At 41.4% G+C, this 24,027-nt stretch overlaps 1 protein-coding gene and 1 long non-coding RNA gene across 3 annotated transcripts in view; one reads left to right on the forward strand and one right to left on the reverse strand.

Moving 5' to 3' along the window:
- Positions 1-24,027, forward strand: part of CHN2 (chimerin 2) — a 295,757-nt gene that overhangs the window by 178,663 nt on the left and 93,067 nt on the right. The window contains exons 4-6 of the mRNA XM_038557212.1: positions 6,190-6,221; positions 10,204-10,317; positions 12,291-12,576. Of these exons, the coding sequence (XP_038413140.1) occupies positions 6,190-6,221; positions 10,204-10,317; positions 12,291-12,576 (432 nt within the window). The remainder of the gene's footprint in view (positions 1-6,189; positions 6,222-10,203; positions 10,318-12,290; positions 12,577-24,027) is intronic.
- The window catches only part of LOC102152268, a 52,137-nt gene continuing 40,544 nt past the window's right edge, over positions 12,435-24,027 (reverse strand). For both annotated transcript variants that reach the window (XR_005369633.1, XR_005369632.1), the window contains 2 exons: positions 15,002-15,072; positions 12,435-12,517 (listed from right to left, as the gene is read on the reverse strand). This is a non-coding gene — a long non-coding RNA (uncharacterized LOC102152268). The remainder of the gene's footprint in view (positions 12,518-15,001; positions 15,073-24,027) is intronic.

The following is a 24,027-nucleotide window of genomic DNA, read 5'->3' on the forward strand; positions in this document are numbered from 1 at the left end:
TTCAATCCTGGCAAAGAAAAGTTGAGAGCAATTCAGATAATCTAAGATTTAACCAAAGTGGAGACTTGTGTGCTTGCAAACAAAGGCACCAGCATTGGCTGGTATCTGCTAGGAAGAAGCTGGGAATCACAGTGGTTCAAGGTGTCTGTGTTGGATCTGAAGCTCCTTACTAGCCCCATGACCTCGGGCAAGTTACTTAGCGGCCGTCTGCAAAATAATAGCATTCACTTACCTCATAGGCTTGTTTGGGGACTTAAATGAGATAAACATGTGAAACTCTAAAGACAGTTCCTGGCAGAGAGTAGGCACTGGATAAATGTTAACCTATTACGGCAATGTTCCCAGCCCCACAGTTTTTTACATGCATTATCTCATCTGAGCTTTATTAAAATAGTACATTTTTATAACTCCAGTTTTATTGAAAATTGAGGAAAATGAGATGCAAAGAAGTTTAATAACCTACTCAGGGTCACACAGCAATTGAATTGACATCAGGCCTCTGCCTTCTTAATCTTTGCCTCATTCTGCAAACATGTAATGAGCACAGGCATCCTTTGCTCTCCAAACACTCACTATCAGAATATATGCTATACCAACTAAACAAAAGATTTTCATCAAAATCATTCTCCCAGCTACAACCCTGCTGTAACAAGTTCTCACCTGCTACGATAAGTTCTCACGTTCATCGCAGCTTCTCAAACCGTAATGTGTACATGACTTCCCTTCGAAATGCAAATGCACTATTTCTAACAAGCTCCAAGGTGTGGCCAGTGCTGCAGGTCCCAGGATCACACTTTGAATAGCAGGGAGCTAGGAGATGGAAGGGGGCTTCTTGCATATCTTACCGTTTTCCTGATCGACCCGGTTTTGTGTTTAAGCACACTGCACATGATATCCATTAGTCCCTTGGTATTTGGTTAGGGCAGATACCAGGGGGCATTACCAATGCAGGTCTAATCCAGATGGTGTTTTTTTATGGTACCTGCTTAGTATAGAAAAATGAGGTTCCTATCCTCTTCAGCAGTGGACTGCACAAAACTCTATCTGCTAATTATTCGATTAAGTGTTAAACGGTTATGTAATTGGGCTTTAAATGTTTTATACTAGGAGCAACCTTTATCAGATTATTATATAGTTATTTAAAGGCATGTTAGTAATATTTGAGAAATCTATTTTTTGAATACATTATTTTTTTCTATTTAAAATAAGGGAATATAGGCTCTTGCTGTTTGACACTTTGGTGCCTGACACATTTTTAGGAGTAGGTTAGATTCAGAGAATGCAGGCTTACACTCATTCTGTGCCAGACCAGAGGCAAAATCCTGGGAATGTAATGCTGATGACCAAAATTACTGCTTCAAAAAACTCATAAAGTAGTTACAGAAGAAATGGGCAGGTATATATTTAAAATATAAAAAGAGTTATGAGAGCACAGAGAAGAATGGGCCTAATATAACATTATATGTTAATTATACTTTAATTAAAAAATTAAAAATAAAGAATTTTTTAAAAAAAAGAATGGCCTAACTTTTCTTCCTGTGCAGGGAGGCCCTTTCTGGATACCACTAATAGCTTAGCCCTTTATCTGATATGCCATTTTAGCTAATAATCATTGGATTGCTCTTTGTCCCAACCACTGCTACAAGTATGCTGCACGTATTTACTCATTTAATTATTACAACAATTCAGTGAGGCAGATGTACTTTTATTATCATGTCCACTTCAAAGATGGGGAAACAGAGAAACAGAGAGATTAGTAATTTGCTTACGGATTTAGCATCAAAGCCAGACAGTCTGAGTCTATAGCCTGCCCTCTCAACCATCATGTGATCTGCCCCTATTTTATTAAAAGAAAATTCAAGACTTTAAGAACACGTGACAAACATGGACTTATTGGAGAGAGCAAATTATAAAACTGCAAGTAACTCTGTTTCATTGGAGCATAGGATGAATGTGGCGTGAGGAGACCATTTGGTGGGAAGCCATAACATTTGCATTGGGTGTAGATAAGTAAGAACATGGTGTGTGGAGGGTATAAACAGGACTAGACAGGATTAAAGCCACCAACAGTAGTCACAGTACTGGCAATTATTATATTTGAGGTGTGACTATAAAGTCATAAAATAGATTTTGTGTTAACACATGTATTATGTGAGTGTGGTCCCTTTCCAACCCATCATCTTGGGAAGCCGTGTTTTATTTTCTGCTGAGTTCCCATTGCTCAGAGCATGTTGGGAATGTCTCTTCTAAAATATCTTCAGAACAAGACACAGTGCAGATTTTACTATCTTAGGGTCATGCCTCGTTTTTGTCTCAAATCTATTTCCTAGTTGGATCACTTCCCTTTTTTACTGAGTTTGGCTTTGAATAACTTCTACTTGTCTGCTGAAATAATATCCACTCCCAATTCAAGAAACAAACATATAGTTTCCATATAGTGGTGACTCTGACTTTAGTGTACACTTAAACATTATCTATGGGCTTAATCAAATAATATATTGTGGCGCCCCCTTCAGGATTCTAGTTCAGTTGGTCTGAAGTAGGGGCCATAGTAGATTCCTAATCTATAATAAGCATTCTGAAGTTTCTGTTTTCAATGACCAGACCACACTTTGAGAAAGCCAGCTGTAAGGATATTCAAAAGAAAGTGTGATAGGTCTTTAAAAAGTTCCAAAAGAGAAATTCCAAAATATTATGATCAACACTGACATTGATGGCAAGTATTGCCCACCTTGGAAAACTATTCTCCCATAGATGATGCTTACCTAGGATAAACTCTTCAATTATGTTTTAAAAAATAATCTGCATGGGTACACCACATATAACGAATTCACCTGTGCTTCTGGAAGAGCCATTTCATGTGTTTGTTTGTTCACTGATGGTCTGCTCTGTGTTCTTCCTTAGAGAGAAACGTTCCTTTCTGAACCAGGTGGATCACCTAAGGATCCAGTATTTTAGGGTTAAGCACTATATCTACAAATTATTCAATTTTTTTTTTGTTTTCTTAAAATGGTGGGCTTCTTTCACTTCTTGGAGTTGGAGCACTAAATCCCAAGAGCAGGCATTGCAGATCCAGTTTCTGTTAGTTATATCCACGGTGACCAGATTCACCAAGGTTATGGGCTGTTCAACTCCAGCTGTTACCCTGAGATAAGCAGTAACAGGAATGCTCCAGAACCAACCTTCTTTCATGTTGGGATATGTCACATTTTTGTCCCTTGCTGAATCCATGTGACTACCTAAATTAGCCCTATATTTTTTTTATCAAGTTCTTGATTTTAACAAATATAATCTTCAATGAGAATGTGAAGAGTTTCTGAGCTGCCTTACTTTTTATTTATCTACTGTCTTCTGTCTTGATCACTGAGGAGAATCTCGTACAATTGTCAACTGAAATTTCATGCCACATCTTCCTTAATCAATCCGCATTTCACAGGTTGGTCCAGCTTCTACCCATGGCTTCTACCCAGGGCCTCACCTGGGGACTGAGTCAGGCTTCCTCTGGGCATTACTTGGTCAAAGTGTTGAGGTTGCTAGACTGTCTAGTCAGGTCCTTTGTTCCCACAAGCCCTGACACTCAGCTGACTGAGTTTTGTCTGGATATGAGGATTCAATATTATCCACTGAAAATATGTGGATGTTCTATGATTTTTCTAAGGCCATTTAACTTAATTGAAACTCTTGACAAGTTAAAAGCTTAGTGAAGTATGGAGAGAAAGGCTATGTTTAGACCTCTGTGAGCAAAAAGTTTAGGAAAAGAATAGGTTTTTGTTTGTTGTTGTTTTTTTAAATCCCAGCCACTATCTCTCTACCTTTAACAAGGACAGCTATATTATCTTTAAGAAAGGCAGAGACAACTAAGGGATCCAAGATGGAATCAGATTGCTATCAAAACAGCCCCAATCAAGGGAAGCAGTGACCCGATGAATGACCACATCCTCTCTCTTCATTGACTCTGACTTCCACCTTTCCTCTCTTCCTAGGTAGAGTTGCCAGATTTAGGAAAAAATAAAAACTGGATGCCTAATTCAATTTTAATTTCAGACAAAAAGTAATATTTCAGTATACATTCATGCAATATTTGGGACCTATTCCATGGCTCTATTTCATGGGTAGTCCATTCCACAAAATTCAGTGCTTTTGTATGTTCTTGTGGTTTTCATAAGCAGATTTGTCCCTCAATTAGATCAAACTGTCCTCTAGGCATGAGTATTTGGTATCCTTCAAGGCACCATAAATAGTGACTTTTCTATTTGGGGCCTATGTTAGATTTCCCAAGTTAGTTTCCTCCTGCTGCAAGTGCAGAACACCCCTGAGCTCCTCTTACCTTTCTTCCCCTACATCTGTGAAGTTATTTCATGAACTGTGACAGGGCTGAGCCCAGAGCCCTGAACACAGTAAGAGTGCCGTATATTTTTATGATTGATTAATGAACTCAAAGCAATTTGTTTTCTTCTTAGGTGTCAAATTCAACATTCATGAATTACTTCCCTGCATGCCAGGAGTTAGTAGTAGGCTCAATCTTCTATGCTGTTCATCTGGGAAGTTGGGTGAAATTACTCTTTCCTTTTGGGGAGATAAGAGGAAACAAGTGGGGAATGCACTAGGGAGCTACACCCAGATTTGCAAACATGTCATGGTTCAGCCAAAAAGATGGAAATAGAGTTGTCCTTACATATAGGGAATCATTTCAAAGGAGTGTAATATTGACTCTCAAAGATTGGAGAGCTATCTTACCCATTGCATATTATTTACTTCCACTGACTTCTCTAGTTTAAATTTCTTCTATGGCATGTTGGTGTTGCAGACACATATCATAAAAGTAAGAAAGAACTTTGAAAGCTAACAGAATGATATAAATGGCAAAATATTCAACTCATTAAAAAGCCTACCAGCATGTAGAGTAATGATACACATCAGATAACAAGGTGTCTTTTACACACTTTGTGCTTCTATTAATGAAATTATTTAGATCTTCCTTTGTAAATGACACTGAGCAGATTTCAAACCTTGAAGATTAAGAGCTATGAATACCCCTTCTTGGTTCAGTGCTTTTCAAGTGTAAAATGCACAGAAGAATGAACATATATTCAGACGTGTCTAGATGATGAGTTTTATGCCAGCGACGCTTGTCCAAGGCTAACTTGTGAATATGGTCCTTGACTCTCCCTTTTTGAACCTATTCCTTTGCTCCGTGGCTCCTGACTGTGCTCTCAGATCCCCTGCATCCTTTGGAGGGTAGAGGGAAGCCAGGAAACTAACTGCCCAGTACCTTGAAATCCCACCACTGTGCCTATGAGCCCTGCTGAGAAAACTGCCCATTTGATTGTGGACAGAAATGACTACAAATGAAATGGCTGCCAGACTCCCATTCTGCTCTAGTAAATAAACATAAACTTGCTGTCATAACCCTCAATGAGAATCCTTAATTTAATATGGCTCTACTGTATTTTCAGTGTCCCTAGAGTCAAGTTAGAAGAATAAAAGCTGAGCATGAGAATTCATGTTAATTCCCTACCAACTCTAACACCATGAACACAAAAAAAGTGTTTCTATCAAATTAGATTATCATATATATGTGATAAAAATCCAATGTAATAATCTCCAAGCTCAAACTGTGATTGAAAAATATTTTCTGGGATGCTTATGATTTTTAGTCAAGTCATAAATCTTGTCCCCTGTATCTTGTACTTCTGATGTCAAGTGAATTTTGGACCATTAGCCATTTGTTTAAAAATAAGAGTATCTATTTTATCTGGAAACAGACCAAATGAAACTTTAAATCCAGATACACTTCTTATTTTTATTGTAAATACATAATGAAACAGTTGGATGAACATTGAAATAAATGCTTACATTTTACTCATTTTTTAGGATGTTGTCTTTAATGTCTTTATAAATTTCTTAATATTTTCCCTTATTTCCTTTGAAAATCCTTTTATTGATTGATTGGGTTTAGGTGGGGAATGATCCTGATGATTAGAGAAATATGATGACTCCACATCATTCTATCCAAGATAGAGGAATGCATTGGCTAACTCTGTGATTTCATGGATGGATCTGTGACTTGGGGAATAAAAACCATAATAAAATTACTACCAGGATTAGCTATGTTCATTTGAATAGCATTTTTATCTATCCGATTTGAATTCAAATGCATTATTAATATTTTTCTTTCTCTTAATATAGGTGGAGAACAGACCAAAATATTATGGAAGAGAGTATGTATCATGCTGTTCTTTGTTTAATAATGTAATAAGTAGTCATTTTGTATGTCGTTTAAATATTAAATCTCTTCTAATATATAGTCTTCATCAAATGTCCATTGTGCAAGTGTTTAATAATAAGGACAAATGCAATCAGACCCTTTTGTATTGAATTTCATTTATAAGCCTTAGGTGCTTGGCTTCCATGAATGTGGGAGGGAAAGTATCTTCAATAGGAGCCTTGTCACTGAGCGCCTGGCAAGTATTTGAAACTTAAGGCAGTATTGTCCATGACTGAGGCTCTGTTAGTATTTGATTTCACTTTCTACCTTGATACTATATAAAGATTTAGAGTGTCAGGCTGTGAATTGCCTGGCTAAATTCCTTACTTTCACATACCTCAGTAAATACAATATGGGGAAATCACTCCATTTCCCTGCTGTCTCATAAAACCAAAATGATGATTTCTCTGGACTTGGATATATTAGCCAAATTGCCTCAATACCATAATGATTATTTCCTCCCATTTTCCTCTTAATTTCAACTCTTGGTTTGTCTTACGTTCCCCAGAAGCCTACCATAAAGCAAATATGCATCCCATAGAAAGAGTCCTCAGTCTCTGTGGTGCGGGGAGCAGCTTACAAAACAAAAGCAGAACAACCTGCACTGGAGTCAGGTGCACAAATCCCTTTTTTCAACCTGGAGGACTTAGGAGCCACAGTCTCTTTGAAGTCCAGGTCTCCAGCTCTCCTGGTCAATCCAAACCGTCTTCCTCTATTCCCTCCCCATCAGAGCCTCACCTTCATTATGAATGACCCTCTGATGTGTCCCAGTCCGGCAGTGACTTCCTAGTGGCCACGACTGCATTTCTGAACCTTCCTTTCCAGCCTTGGGAATTCAGCCAGCAACCCCTGGAATACCTGCTGAGGAATGTTGGCCTTTGCTTTCAGCCATCCCCACAGCCCTAGCATCTCAGTTAGTCATGGGATGCTCTTTTTTTCTTTAGTATACTGACTTGGATTTTTGCTCACAGAGAGCACAATTAATGAGAAAGAAAAGAAAAGAAGAAAGGAAAGGAAAGGAAAGGAAAGGAAAGGAAAGGAAAGGAAAGGAAAGGAAAGGAAAGGAAAGGAAAGGAAAGGAAAGCCTACCAAATGGGACGCTTTTGTACGTGAATTCCCAAAGGAGCTCTATTGTGCATTTTCTTTGTTGCATAAAAGTTTTGTTGAGTAACCTTTAAGTTCTCATTTTTCAACCCCCAGTCCACACAAACTACATAGTGAGAAGACAGTAAAGAAACACTTTCTTAACCACAAAAAGGGACTGTTTTGTATTAGAGGGAAATTAGCTTAGAAATTTCAGATTCTGTGTTTCCTTTTTTAAAAAATAAAAGGTTTTTGGTTCCATTTGAAAAGTAATAACATGTTTCTCTTCAGGAAACGTACTTTTTTTCCCTACTAGGAATCACAAGAAATGTTGACAATGGATACCTTGAGGGGAAGAGTTTTTCTAGCCTGTACTTTTTACATTTTTACCTCTTCTGTGCCTTTTAGCTTTTGAATTTTCCCACTGTGCAAAGATTACTTTTAGTCTTAAAAGATGAATAAATTAATATTGCTGATTTGAGAAAATTAGAAAATATATAGATACAGAAGGTGGAGAATATCCTCAGCTCACCATAAAAAAAAATCGTTGCTAACTTTTCCCCCTTCATCTCATCCCTTCCGATGTTTTTCTGTGCATGCTTTCTTTCTACAAAGAGGGGATCATAAGATAGATGATAGATAGATAGATAGATAGATAGATAGATAGATAGATAGATAATAGATAGATAATGGATGTTTTTAAACTCACACATAAAGGAGGTGTTGAGCCACAGGCTAGATTCACAGAACCAAAGTTTTCTTCTTTTGAACAATCGAGTTCAACTTGGTTCTTGACATGTTATGTCTGCTGCTGATTATCAGCTAAACTGTATCAAGGGAGTTAAAGCTGAGCTGCTTTCAGGTTAACTGCCTGTTTGGGATATCCTTCATCGAGAGTGGCCTGTGCTGTTCTGCTGAATGTGCCTCATCCTGCTGTGGTCACCACCGCCCCACCCCCCGCCCTGGCCCACAGTCAGGTCGTGTCCTGGATATCCTAGCCACAAACTTCTCATGGCATCAGCTTTTGTCCTTTCTGACTCCAGTGTGGGAAACTTTTTGACACTCAATGCCCCTCCAACCCTCTACCATGTCCCTGTCATCACATGTACACACATGAGCACTCCCTCTCTCTCTCTCATGCACATTCTCAAACACACACTTGCTCTCTTTCTCTTATAAACACACTCACATACATGCTCTCCACACACACTTCCCCTGGCCCAGTGTCTGCAAGGCTCTCTCCGGTCTCTCTGCCCAGGCTGTTGTCCAACCCAACTCCTACTGCATAGGAGATGTTCCCAAGGGTTTCACAGGAATCAGTGGCCACATGCTCAGTCAAAGCCCCAAACACCTCTGCTCTAGCTCTGGGATCCTATAAATCCATCTAGGATCCCATAAATCCGCCTGGGATCCATCAGTTCCAATCCTGAGTCTGAGCTCTATCTAAATTCCTCTAGGTCTCCCTCCTGCAAGAACTGGAGACACTGGTCTGTTTTGGGGCAGACAGGTTGCTTGTATGCCACATCCATCCTCACTTCAGAAAAGTGCTTGTTCCATGATCTCCACATGTTCGCTCTTGAGATTTAAAACTAAAATTTGGAAAGCAGAAAACCTCCTCCCACCCTATCACCTCATTAGACTTCTGAGAGTTGATTTTGGGACTTGAAGCCACAAGCTTTTTCTGGCCTCTCTCCCCTAAGACATAAGCTTCAGTTTATAAGGTCTACTTGTTAAGAAGGACAGAAGGGAATTAGGAAATAAATATGGCAATAGTCATCCCCCCACAAACTATTTTCATGCTACATTTATCCTCACTTAAATCTTCACATTCCTGGGGGGAAAAGACTAAAACTTGTCTAAGCCAACTTCCTCTGCCCTCTTTTCTGGTTCTAGGAAGGTGAAATGGAAATTTTTCTCTGTCCAGAAAAATTTCTTCTCTAGTTTATACCCCCAAAGATCTTCAAGTTTGGGTAATCCTGGGAATCGAGTATTATTCCCTGTCCCAGGAGCTTGGGGTCCCTCAGTACTGGCCTCAGCCCTCAACCCAGCTCCCCCACCTTCTTATGAAACATGTGTTAATCAAATATCCGGTAAGTGGTGGTGACTGGGAGGAAGCTGTCTTTGCTTCAAGGCAACAGAGAAAGTTTCCGAGAGTCACTGTCCACTCTGTAGGGCTCAGGCGTGTGTCTCTAGAGCAAAGCAGTCATTGGCCAAGCCTGCATTCTTCCCAGATATGTTGTGTTTTCTAGATGCATGTGTATTATTTTTTAAATTGCAGAAAAAAAATAATAAACTTTATCTTTAAAAAAGAACAATAGTTACATTAAAAAAAAAGAAAAACATATCCCTTAGCAATTGCTCTCAACATTATAAGGAATGGGAGAATGTTGATGATAGCTGGCTATTGTTTCCAGAGAATGAGCCCCTAAAATTAACAACACTCTGCACCTGAGGTAAGCACGATGCTAATCAATAGTGTTCATTAGCAATCCGGACAATGCAGTTTCTGTGTTTGAGCTGAGAGCTAAATTGGTAACCGTTCTTTTGTTACTCCTCATCCTGGCTTTTTGTTTTGACTTTAGCTTTCAGCTTGAGAGCAAAGACAGGGGCAGAAAGCCAGGTGGACTGGGCGCTCTTCATTTGGTTTGGCCTACCTACCTGAATACTTCTTACATGTTTGGGTGCATGCAGAGAAGGGTTCTAGCTGCATCTTTATGATATATGGTATTTCCCTCCCCTCTTCATCCAAGTGGGGGACACAGTCAGTTCTGGGTGGCCCCCTTTTTTAGCCTCTTTGGGGTACATACTTTGTATTGGTCTGCTGAGAACAAAGATGGCCGGTCTCTCCTCAGGTTTCACGGGATCATCTCCCGGGAACAGGCAGACGAGCTTCTCGGAGGCGTGGAGGGCGCCTACATTCTTAGAGAAAGCCAGCGCCAGCCAGGATGCTACACATTAGCTCTCAGGTGAGCTTGATCTCATCCACTGTTGCGGCTGCTTTACAGGGGACCTTACTTATTTCTCCACCCCCCCTTTTTATTGCTGTTAAATACATGTAACATAAAATTTGCCATCTTAACCATTTTTAAGTGTGCAATTCAGTGGCATTAAGTACGTTCTCAGTGCTGTGCAACCGTCTCCATTATGCGTAGGCAGGACTTCTTCATTATCCCAACCAGAAACTCTGTACCCATTAACGAGTCACTGCCCATTCCCCCCCTACTTATTTTTTTTGCTTACAGAGTACCGGTAGCCTATTAGAGGCTTATACACTTCCCAGGCTACAGATGTTATCAGTAGGTTGGACACAAGAGGCTCTGTTTAGGCACATACGGTAAACTGGAGAATTATCTGGAAAGTTAGTGCTCCTGTACCCCTTCTGCCTAAAACTGAGCCAGCTATGGGAACAATCCCTCTGCCTCAGTTAGTTCCCAAGAGCCCTGGTCAAAAGTCTTCACCTCACAGTGTGTATGTGTGCCTGGACTGACGTGAAGTTTTTCCATGGGTTCTCTCTCGGGGTTTAACATTGACCCAAGGGTCACATTGACTCCCAATGGTGGTCATGACGCCCCATGCCAGCAAGCCATCAGAGCAGAGTTCTCATGAGCCTTTTATCACAAAATCACAAGAACTGGAAATCACAGTGCCAGAAAAGCACTGCATTTTGTGCACTTTCCTAAACTGGATCAAATATTTGATGCCATTTGATCCTTATGGCAATCCCATAAGGCTAGAGGAAAGTATCCAAATCCAGAATCAAATTGTCTTCTAAAGTTCATTTATGAATTCTTTGGAATTGGGAAGGCTTTTCTCCATAGAAGGAATGATATCAATGGAAACACCTCCCAGGCCTGCCCACAATGACCTACATCTCAATTCTGTATCTGTAAAAGGATACTTCCCAAGTTGCACCTAGGGATGGCTTGGACATATCTTAGATGATGTCATTATAAGGAAGCACTTCAAACGTTAGTAAGCGCTCTAGGTATGCAAAGTATTTTCCTGTCCCCCAGCCCTCCAGCAGCAGTCACAGGCAGTCCCAGTGGGAAACCAAGCAGGGGCTGTGAGATATAGGACCAAGGTCAAGAGGAGGCAGCCAGTGCTAAAGCAGGAGGACCTTAGAGGTTAGATCCCTGGGATGCTGGCAATAGCAGCACCAGCAGGGAGCTTCCATCAGCTTCCTTCATCTCCCTGCTGTGGCATTAGCTAGGGTGGGAGGCATGAGTGGTCAAAGATGTAATATTAAGGGGACTCAGGGCCAGTGGTGGTGGTTCCCCTTGCAGAGGCGATTGCCAAATATAAGGGACAGGTAGAGAGCTGTGGCTGGTTTTCTTTTTTCTTCTTTTTTTTTAACATTTTATTTATTTATTAATAAGAGACACAGAGAGAGACAGAGACACAGACAGAGGGAGAAGCAGGCTCCATGCAGGGAGCCCGATGTGGGACTCGATCCTGGGACTCCAGGATCATGCCCTGAGCCAAAGGCAGATGCTCAACTGCTGAGCCACCCAGATGTCCCAGGTGGCTGTTTTTCATCAAGGATATTTAAAAGTAAAATATGTGGAAACAAGACTCTATCCACTCACATTTACAAATGAAAGTGATAAGGATTCAACAGCATTAGTGATTTCTAGGATCCAAAGACATCCTATGACTACCTGGTGTTAAATCCCACCCCTGCCTCTTTCCAGGGGTGTAACTTCAAGCACATACCCAATCTCTTCAAATCTCAGTTTCCTTAGCCATAAAATGGGGATAATAATTCTACCTGTCTCAAAGCCTCTGTATGATAATTAAATGGGAGGGGGGAGGAATTCATGCCAAGTGCCTAGTTCAGTGTCTGACATACAGTACGCACTCAAAAAAATGTTAGCCGCTACTGTTCTTCCATGTTCTTACTTCTAACACTGTTGTGATTTCTCCTTCTCTTGGGGACCAGATTTGGAAACCAGACTTTAAACTACAGGCTCTTCTATGATGGAAAACACTTTGTGGGCGAGAAGAGGTTTGAATCGATTCACGATCTGGTCACAGATGGCTTGATAACATTGTACATAGAAACAAAGGCTTCTGAATACATTTCCAAAATGACAACAAACCCCATTTATGAACACATTGGATATGCCACTCTACTCCGAGAAAAAGTATCCAGGAGGCTGAGCAGGTCTAAAAATGAATCAAGAAAAACAAGCGTTACAAATGAAGAACACACAACAGTTGAAAAGGTAAGCTACGTGTGTGACAGAAACAGTCTCTGTTTTTAATTTATGCTGAATAACTGCTTGATTAGTATGTGTGTGATTGGCCAGAATGTTGGTAGAGACCCACCCTCACCCAGAGAAATCTAGAATTTTCTGCTAGGGGGGACCTTAGAAATCTTCTGGTTCAACTAGGCCCGGAAATGTGCATTGATTTGCCCAAACGCATACAGTCAGAGCCAGGGCTTCACAAATAATTATTTGTGGGTTTATTTGGAGTTTGAAAAACAAAAGTAAAGTTTATTAATGTTTTATCATACAAATAGTCCTTGGTTTTCATTCCATTTGAGGCTCTACTGGCTGTCTCCAGGTCCACCTAGCTATGCAAAATATGCAAATATGTGGTACTTGTGTCTGCTTCTCTTAGGACCGAGTCACCATGTGTGATGCACAGGTCAGCCCTCTCCTGAATGTGGTCGTACCTGGATAACAGCTTAACAGCTTTTACTGACAGAGATGGGAGCATTATCGGTGATGATGGCTATCTCTGGGAGGCTTAAAAGATGGGCTGTCCTTTGCCCCAAAGGAAGAGTTATCATGCCTCACCGAAGATTAGAAACTCCCAAGTGGGCAATGTTCAAGCTGCATGGGTGGTGGCAGGATGTGGGGAGGGAGATCTGATTTTCCTCTCCAGTAAGCTGCTGTTTATTTGAAAGACACCACCGCAGTTTGCTAGCAGATTTTTTGGATGTGCCCCTTTAGGAACCATCTGCTTTGCCTGGTCCTATTTTCCACTGAAAGAAAGTGACAGCCAGTCACACCGGTCAACCCTCCTGAGTCTGTACTGAGTCTAGTGTCGAAGGCAAGCTTGGACTGGGACAGATATAAGTAAGGGGAGCAGAATGGTGGGTAATGCTCCTTCTGATGATTGCTGATCCTTAATTAAACCGGAGCAGCACCCCCACACTCCCCTGTTATCCAGTGTGAGCATAAAGCAAAGGAACCTCAGGTTGATTGGCTGCCTTGGCTTTGGGACAAGGACACACCAGAAATCACTGGAATAGGGAGGAGGGCAGAGGCAGGCAGCATGGCAGCATGGTCCTGTTGGCAGAGACGGGCATGATCTTAATTGATTTGCTGATTGAATTTTAGAGCCTAGGAGAACCTTCCCCAAAATCACATCAGCTGGGCAGCTGGCCTATGAAAAAATTATTTGCCATTTTCTCTTTTATAACTCTGGTGTCTCCAAGGCACCTGTTATTCTTTTACAAATAATTGATTTGGGAAATGGTGGGTTTTCTGATTGTTTGCATTTTACCAAGAGGGAGGGAGGGGACATGAGCCCCAACTTTCAGAATCTGTTCCAGTCCAGGCAAAAGCCATTCCTTAGTCTATTTGTAAAATCTGTTCAAAAGTAATTTAGAACAGAAAATCTGGAAGCTGACCTTCCCAGCCATGACAAATCAGAAGATGAATTGTAAAATAAATCCCTGAAGCAGTGTTTATATTTCCGAGTCAGAGAGTAATGCCACCAAAAAGGCAACACACTGCAGGCTACACACTAGAACATTCCAGGAAAAGAAGTGAGGACAGAGTGTCTCTTGCATGTTTGTGATGAAAGTTTACATTTTGGGTACTGAACTGATACTTCTAGAGCCTTGTCCTTCGCCAAGAGGGAAGTTTGGTCATGAAAAATTGATATTTCTAGGTGATATTCCCACAAGGAAACCTGTGGGACAAAATATGTCCTTTGTTGTAGATCATTTTTATGTATTTATTAAAATTAAATTTGGGGGGAAATTAATAATCAGATTAATAATAACTTTAAATGAGCTTCCCAGTACACTCTTCTTAGGTAAATAAAGAAAATATTGAAAGAAGTCATCCAAACTCAGGGAAGGGTTTGATGGACAGGTGTTGGTCGCGTGGATTTTCTTGGACACTAATGATGCAACGTTTGAATTTCCTGGGGCAAACATTCGGAACTCTGGCTCTGGTCATTTGCTAGAGGTTGCTCATTTTGTTAGTAAGTTTGTTAAGTAACTGAGTACAAATCCATCTCTTTCTCTCTGACCTGTATTGACAAGTGGAATTATTAAAAGTCTCATTCTTGCCAGAAATTCTATTTCCCCTAAGGGCAGGTCAGTGGACGGTTGCTATGGAGGCAGTGACTAGAAAAGAGGTAGCAGAAACTTGAATGGATTTGCTGAGAAGTGCCCGGGGCACCTGTCTGCTTCGATAATGGCGCATCTTGAAGGTTTTAATGAGTGAAATGGGTAGGGTTTCCTAATAATTCTCAAATCCAGACAGCCTGGCATTTCATTTTCCAAAGTACTTAAACTCTGTTCACCCATTTATTTTATTGACCATCTCCAAATGAACCCAGAGGGACTGTGTCACCTGAAAATCCGAGAATATTATCAATGTTAATTGGCCTAGAGATATTACCTACCCCATCAGATCCGAAGGGTTTCCAGATTTATCTCATGTCAAGGTGGTTAGCAGTGAACTTGATTTTAATAACTATAGATGAGACAAGGAGGTGGCAGGGTGCAAGAGAGAAAACAAAGTTGTGGTGGTTAGCCAATAGCAGTCTCTTTCCTTACTGATTCATTTAATTGATTTTTAAAACATTATGATATATAAGGGCCACCATTTGGTACATTTAATTAAAATGGTCATGCCCGGTGTAATTTCTTTTATGAAATTTATTTCAGAATTGATTCCATAGATGGATTATCTACTGACCTCCAAAACCAGCACTGTAAGCAATAGAATGACAACAGGATTTACATTGGTTCAGACATTTATAGTTTACAGATTTCACACATGTGAAGTAATTTCCCATTTTATCCTCAGAGCTACTTTGCCAGGTACACAGAGCAGGAATCATTGTCCCTACTTTACTGAAAAAGTCCCAATGGCAGAGTAAGGAATCAAACCCAGATTTCTGAGCCCCAAGTTCAGAGCTTCTTATACCTACAGAGCAACGAGGCCCCATTCTGTTCTTATTGCCCTTATTGCTTTAAGCAAACACCCTTGGTTCTCCCCACACCCAGTCAAGTGATGCTAAGAATCACTCAATATTTACGTCATCTGTTTTGAAAAACCCACTACTATCACTAGCTGTAATAACTAAGCTTTCTTATGAAGGATACTTTGCTGAGTCAAATATATGTGACAACAATGTTTTCCATGGCACATGTTTATTCAATAAATGTGACTTGTCTGTATTAAACTGCATTTACATTTTACTGGAGAAAAACCATCTGTATCCTTGATATCGTAAAAGCATAGTTTAGAATATATTATATCTTACCAGTTTATTCATTTCACTATTTTTTCTAATAGCAAAAGTTAGAAAATAGCCTGTCTGTCCATCAGTTGGGGGCTGTTTAGATGAATTAAGGCACACCCATATAAAGGAATACCATGCAGCCACAGAAAAGACTAAGAATACTCATACGTGCTGACAGGGAAAGATTATCCAGGATTATTAAATGCCAACAACAACTTGCAATGTAGCATGCATAATCCAATTTCATTTGTGTGAACCAGAAGAAAAATGGTTTTACGTATGTTTTTTTCCTACAAAATCATAAGCTATCCCTTGAAGGATACAAGAGCTGGTATCACTGGTCACCTGTGGGAAGGGGAAGTGGGTATCCGGGAGGTAAGGGTGGGAAGGAGATTATTCCCTGCTACTATTTCATACTCTTTCAATTTTGAACCATGATAAATGCAGCATTCTATTCCAAAAACTAAAGAATAAGAAAAAAAGAACGCATTAGATTTTAAATTCACATATGTTAGAGCAAACCCTGAGTGAAACGTCTTCTGCACTGAAGGTGTCACACACACATACGGAGAGAGGGGAGCCTCTGGATCCAGGCTGTTTTTCCCACCCCTTGGCACGGGTTCCCTTCTCCATCCTGACAGCTCCCTTTCCCCTTCATCTCTCCCTTGGATGCTTAACAGAGTCAGTGTGTAGCAGCCTATAGGGTTGGGGCCCGAAGAGGGTAAAGGACCAAAATCACCACATAAAGACTTCGATGTGACTGTCCCTGGAAATGGGTTAGCTCTTGCTTGCTTCCTCACTAGCATTGCTGCCCTGGGATCCTGCCCAGCACTCCCCAATTTTCCGTGCCCCCACCCCCACCCCACCTCTGCTTTCTGAAGCTGTGAAGACCAGCTCCCACATTCCACTCACTTTCCAATAGCAGCAAGAAAGCCCTCTTTGGTTTCTGCTTGTCTTCCTGTGAAACCAGGGGCATGAACTTTTCTCTCCATTGAAGGACTCTGGGTCTGGTTAGGACGTCCTTCTCTACAGATGAGCTGTTTCAGACAGGAATGAACTCTCTCCAACCCCAATCCACCATTTTTGTTCTTTCTGAAATAATTCTCTTCTTCACATCCAGGGGGATCCTCTCATTGTTTATTTTGCTATTTCCACCGTAAGAACCAGCTAGCCTGCCAGAGATCTTTCCCCAGCAATGATATTACATTTCCCTCCACTGCCTGGGAGCAGGAGGGGGTAGCCACACCAGGAAATGGATCTCCAGGCCCCACTGACCAACAGAAGCCCCACAAGTCAGTTAGGCTGAGACTGAATGGTTCTCTGCCCCAGTCCCACAGTGGTACCTAAGTGTTAGTGACCTTTGGTGACTTGTTCATCAGAGTGTTGCTCTTGCTTTTGCTGTTTTCATCTTGGAAACATGATTTGCTTTGTCTGCAGGACAAAGTCCAAATTCCTCAGCAGAACATTTGCCGTTCATCTGAGCCTGAGCTCCCCTAGAAGCAGAGCCTGAGACAAGGGTTTGGTACATTGGCAATTTGGGAAGGCATCCTAATGAGCAGGAAGGAGAGGCCAGGGAAATGAAACTGATAAGAAAAGAAGCTAATAGGAATGGATGTTATTGAGTTGGGGATCTTCTGAGAACCCATGTAGAATTGCTTCTTAGAGAAATTGGGGAGGGGTGTTGTTTATCTACCACCTCCTGTTCTCTATTGGCTGATGAGTGCCTGTGAGCTGTTAAGTACCTCGCATACCAGGCTATGCATGTGGAGAGCCAAGTGGGTGCCCATGGGCATCCCAGACAGTCATGTCAGGGATCTCCCAGACAGAAAGCAATAGGTACACAGTGAGGACTGGGTCTAACAGGCTACCAGAAGGCAAGTGCCACAGCAATCCCTGGTGGTGAGGGACACTCAAAATGAATGGAAGTGCCCACTACACTCAAAATGAATGGAAGTGCCCACTACCGCACAGCTCCACCTCTCCCAGCCTGTCTCCCACTGCTGGCCTCCCTCACTGGCCAGTGATCCACAGATATTCCTGTCCTCGCACTTCCCCTCCCCCACACCTGTGTCCAAAAGCCTTTCCCTTCCTGTGATAGGTCGGTTCCTGGGTTCCTGTCCATCCAGCACAGCCTCTCTGGTAAAACCTGTTGGGGCTCACCCTCCTTCACAGACTCTCAAGGAATTGCTTCCACCACAAAACAATCCCAGAGCTTTATATACTCTTCATGATAATTTAATGTGTTGCATCCTAAGTGGTTGATTAGACCAGTGGTTCTCAAAGTATGACCTTCAGGAACCAGCAGCATCAGCAACACCCAGGAGATGGATTAGAAGCACCTCTGCTCAGGGGCCCCCGCCCCCACACTGCTAGATTTGGAACCCTGGGGGTGGCACTTCTGTGTGAGCCAGCCCCCGGATGGCTCCAGTGCACACCCTGTGCCACGCACCCTCTATTTGGATGCCTCTCCTCCCCAACCAGTTGACTTGCCTGAGGCCCAGGTCACCCCAAGTCTTAACTCCCTAGCTCTAAAGCCCGGCCCATGAAGGGCTCAGCAGAGGACACACTGCCCAATGAACAGCAGATAGCTAACTTTAAAATGGAACACACTATATCTTATTCACTCTAAGGAACATGTATCTCAAATGCACCAACACATGTGGGTATCTCACACCCTGTGCCCTTCCCTCTGGTGGGCTCCTTCCTCCCTGGGCTAATTCGACTCACTGGGTGTTAGGAGAAGCCAGAGCCTGGAAGAGAAGGGTCTTGGAGACCATTTTGTGCAGCTCCTTTGTTTTACACAACAGGAAACTGAAGAACCCAACTCATTTGTCTTGGAGTATTTCAAAGACATCCAGAGGTCACGAAGGCTTGGATTAAAAAAAAAAAAAAAAAAAAAGGCTTTAAAATAACCTGCAACTTAGGAGTTCTCTTAAAATTAAGATCTTTAAGGAACACAAGTTACACCTCCAAGACTTCTATGTGAATGACTGAAAAGTGAAAAATGAATTCAGATTATAGTTAGTCTAGAAGGTACCCCAGTAATCAGAACCCAGCAGGGAATGGAAGACGTTATCACTGGGATTTTGAAAAGAATTTGATTAACAGGGGATTTTTTTTCCAGGGACTGGTAATAGTGGGAAGCAGTTATGTCCCCAATGCTGCAGGGACCTGAGAAAGGCACTGGGGTCACTAGTGTCTGATGAGAGCTGGAGTGGGGTTTTCTGTAGGAGGGGGGCTTGCATGAGGAAGGGGCTCCAACAGAAGGCAGGGCTTACATAATAGGAGAGTTCCCACAGGAGAAGAAGTTCCCCCAGGAGGAGGACTTGCATACAGTAGGGAGATTCATACCATCAATCAAGGGTATAGCTATGCAGCCCCTGAACTGCCATATTACCCAAAAGGGAGGGGGTGGGGAAGAAATAACCCAACTTCTCTCTCTTCTACCCTTTGATCTCCTGCCTATACCCCCCATTGGACAAACTCAACCAGAAGCCAGAGAGCAAAAGCCTAGGGATACAGTCTGCACAAGTCAGTCTCATGAATGAATTCACGAGGAGAGGAGTAGAATATGGCAGAGAATAATCAATGCAAGGAGTGAACACGGACCAGTTCCACTGCTCACTGTGTTAGCACTGTTCTCATTACTGTATCAAGTTCAGGTCCAGACACCATTATTGGCATTAATGCAAGATAATGAGGTAGCCCTTTTCCTGGAGAAGCTCCTGGACCATTATAGAAAGGATCTTGGTTCTGGAGGGCAGACAGACTTTGTGACTTTATTAAGGACAGTTGATTCAAACATAGTAGTGCTCAAAGCCCTTCACCAAGCAGAGCTGCTGCTTTCATTTGCCAAAGACCCTGAATTGTTCATGTAGAAAGCGTCAAGGAACTGATAACGACCCGCTCATATTTACAGGGTCTGGAAAACCTGTAGATCTGCCCCCACAGGAGGTCCCTTGGAAATAATACGTGACTGATATAACCAGTCTTTTCTCAGGAGTCAAGGATAAATGGAGATGAGCATGACTTAGCTAGTAAAAGTGACAGGTACAGTAATGACTCTTCCTACCTCGCACACACAGGGTCATAAAATGGAATGGGATGTGATGCTGTAAGAATGGATTTGAACTTAGATTACATTTGCTCATGAAACCAGGTTTTACAGAGTCTTATTTTACATGAGTCCCCTAATGCTGTAGGATTTATCATGCAGTCTGAAAAACAGTTGATTTGGCTAGGTCAGTGGTCCTCAAACTGGCTGCATCTTAGATTCACCCTGGGAGCTTTAAAAAAATACCCATGTTTGGCCTCTCCTGACTTCTTGAATCAGAGGCCTCCCACCAGTAAAGTTCAGGTATCTCTATTTTTAAGGCCCCAACGGTGATCCTAAAGTCCGCATCCCTTGGTTAGATGAAAGGTGAGATAGGAAGTAAGGGTTATCAGATATTTGCGGGAGCGCTTTCTCTTAGTGATATCTGTGCTATCTGTTCTAATGCCTCTTCTATGTCCTAATTTAGATGATGGGATTCATCCTCTACCTTCACCTACATGTAAAAAGTCCTCTGTGAAAACATGTTTTAAGGTAGTAAAAACTCTGGTGGTTCAGAGGTTTGCTTTGCTCCTTTTTTCCTGGCTCCTTTTCCCAAATCATTGGCTAAGATTTAAATGAAAATCAACTGGAAAAAGATTAAAAGAATTTAACGAAGGGACAAGGAAAAATCAACACTTCTTCCCTGTAGGCCAGCTGGTAGTTTCTTAATGATACAGTTTATAGGATTATGATTCTCAACCTTGGCTGCCCACTGGAATTTACTGGAGAGTTTTCAAAAATACCAATTCCTGAGTCACACCCCCAGAAAGTCAGATTTAACTACTGGCATTTGGCCTGGCACCTGGAATTTAGATGCTCTAGGTGATTCTGATATGCAGCCAAAGCTGAGAGCCCTTGCTTTAGAAGAATAAGTCCACTGGATTTATCTTTTATCAGAAAGATTCCCTTTTTGCCAGTCCCTCATTATCAATGACCTCAAGGTTAGAAATTTACAGAAACAAAAAGGAAAGTTATCCTAGTACATTCAGGATTTGTCAGAATAAGATGCGACAAACCCTCTTTATTCATCCCCGTCCAAAATCTAGAAAACAGCTAATTTAGAGGCAGGCCTGGCTCAAGCAATTTTGTGTAAGCAGTGCCATCTAGTGACATAGAGGAGAGTTACATGCTGGTGACAATCTCGAAGGACTACACTTACCAGATGTGGGAGTAATGAGCAAGAACAAATTTTCAGCAATGAATGCAATGAATCATTCCCATTTCCTCAGATTTTATAGCACAAATCAGGTTATGCAATAGCTAGAGGTTGTCCTTTTTCTGGTTCGTGCTCATTCTCTGTGCAAGCAGGTTGGCAGGTCTACCAGCTTGGGACACTTAGATGTAGAAATGGTCCCAGTGATCTGACTCACTGGGATTCTGGTCCAGAGGTGTCCAAACTTTTTGGCTTTTTTATATACTCTTTAAAATTTCTAAGACCCCCAAAAAGCCTTTCTTTATATGACTTGTGTCTCTTTATATTTACTCTATTTAAAAGTAAAACTCAGAAAAATGTTAAATATTCTTTTAAACATAACAGTAATAGGTTCATTGTGTATTTATGTAAATAGCATATTTTTTTTTTGTGAAAAATAACCCTATTTCCCAAAACAAAAACTGGTAGGAATATTGGCATTGTTACATTTTTGTAAATCTCTTTAGTGACTGGGTTTAACAGACAACCTATGGATGCTCACATTTGCTTTTGTATTCAACCTGTGATGAAATATTATTTTATTTGAAGTATAGGGAAAAACTCTGGCCTCACACAGAGCTGTGTCATTCAAAAATGGAAGAATGTGGAGGTTTTTTGGTAGCCTTTTCAAGTAAATGTGATTTAAAAAAAAAAAAAAAAACAGACCAAAACTTAACAAATGATAGTTTCTTTTTTCCTTTTTTTTTTTTTTTTAATGATAGTTTCTTAAAGGATTGTTGCGATGTCTATCAGTGAACAAGACAATTCATAAAAATAGCTTTGACCACACGGATTCTGACAGTTTCTTGAAGTCCCTCACATTTTGAGAAGTGCTGTCAGCAGAACTCTGATGGATAAAAAGCATACCTTTTAGAGAAGCTTATATTTGTATGTCTGCAGGCAGGTGTTTGAGGGGAATCAGTATGCCATTTTCATCACCTTTGACTGTGGGTGCTAAATGGTGCTGTCATCTAGGACTGCTGTCCACCTGCAGACTGGGTACTGTGATGCTTGCCCTGACTATGACCTCTGAGCTCTTCCTGTTGGCTTTCACTGAGGGTGGGCAGCAGAAATGACCCTGGGCCAGTTTGAAACCACTTTCCAGGTAATCCTGATATATTGTCCCAAAAAAGAACCCTGGATCCAGTCTTACATTCTTCCCTACAGATGTGAGAAATAGGCCCAAAGCTCGATGTGACGTGGTGATGATGAACACTGGTGGGAAGAGACACAACTTTAGGGAATCCCACTATTTTCTTTCTCTGTCCCCCCCTTTCTTACTCCTCTAGTGCTTCCCCTTCCATCATCTTTGCATCTCTCTAATCAAGATAAGCAGTCTCCCCCCGCCTCTCCTTGATGAGTAGCTCTCATCTTTGCCATCTAGAACATATGCACCCTCTTTGGGAAACTGCACCCAGAGCTGTCTCCTCTCCTACTTTCAATTTATGTGCTTCTGGTAGAGTCAACCCCAGTCCCACTCAAGACTGAGCCAAGGGGTCACATTTCTCTGGCCACTATGGTTGGTTTACGGGTGGGTATGTGGTCAAGTCAGAGCTACTGGAATCAGTAGACTATCACTGTGAATTTCAGAATGAAGGCCTATTGCCCTTTTTTTCTGCCAAGTTGGTTTCAGCAGGTGGTAGAGTCTGTGTGGCCAAAGCCTTCCCTCTGAACCCAAGAAAGTGGAGCTGGAAAGGGAGAGAAACTGAATCCTCAGAATTTGATTGGTGGCTGCCGCTAGAGCCTGCCACCCTCTGCTGGATATTTCCAGTCTGTCAGTTATGTGAGCCAATTAAATCCTGTATAGTATTTTAGCTATGGGAGTGGGAATGTTTGGGTGTCTGCTATTTTTATAGCCAGAAGAACTCAAACTCATACCACCCTGTTAGTGCCCCCCCCACCCTCTTTTATCCTGCACTTACTGCCCATCTTACTTGTCACCATTACTGAGAAAGCAAAAGCTCAAGTCTTCAAATTCAGGCTTATTTTAATTTTGATCAAATGATCCACACTATTCTTCTTTAACATGATGATGTTAAATCGGAAAGGGGGACATCTAGTGTTTACTGAAATGGGTAGGAATATAGTACCTGGGTTACCAGATGGACACAGGAAATAACCCAAAAACCATTTCTGGAGTGCATTTCTCCAATATTCTTGCTCCCTGGCTCTGCCATAAGCGTATCTGTAGACTTCTTAATAATTATATGCACTTAAATAAGATTAAGGCAAAATGTTAGAGTCCTAGTGAACTCTGATAAACCAGATTTTTATCTATTCATGATTTTTCCAGGATTTTTTTTTTTTAACAAAATGGAAAGAAACAACTAACAACTCTAGCTGGAGTGTTGGATCTGGTCAAAGAGAGCCTCTGTTGAACATGAGATACCCTTGCGCCCCACTCCCGCCCCTGCCCAGGTTATCAGCAAAACAAATGGTATAAACTGGAAACCTGCAGCAAAAAGTTATCAGTAGTATTTATGAATTAAAAGCTTCATCTATAACAATCTGTGGGTTTTTTCCCCAGCTGTGGGTAAGAAGAAGGATTTTTGTTTCCTGAATAATTTCCATTGACATTAATGGAAATGAAATGGTCAAGGCTACATCTTGGGTTATTTGTTTTCATTGTCTCTGGAGCAGGTTGCAGGACTGGCATTACTCATTTCTCAATAATGAAATGTCTGGCTGGGTTTTATGATGATAATTTATAAATGTCCCAATTGGTTTTGTCTGTCCTTATACATAATCACTTTGAATTTTCCAGAAAGTTAATATTTCACTTTGTACCTAGTCTCTATTTATGAAGCTAATGAAGCCCAACCATCAGAAGAGTAAGTTAAAGTTTACGAATGCAGCTTTTACAGTTCTCATGTGACTTGGTGGCTTTAAAAAAAA

This window comes from Canis lupus, chromosome 14 (assembly GCF_011100685.1).
Source record: "Canis lupus familiaris isolate Mischka breed German Shepherd chromosome 14, alternate assembly UU_Cfam_GSD_1.0, whole genome shotgun sequence".
In the NCBI taxonomy this organism is placed as follows: Eukaryota; Metazoa; Chordata; class Mammalia; order Carnivora; family Canidae; genus Canis; species Canis lupus.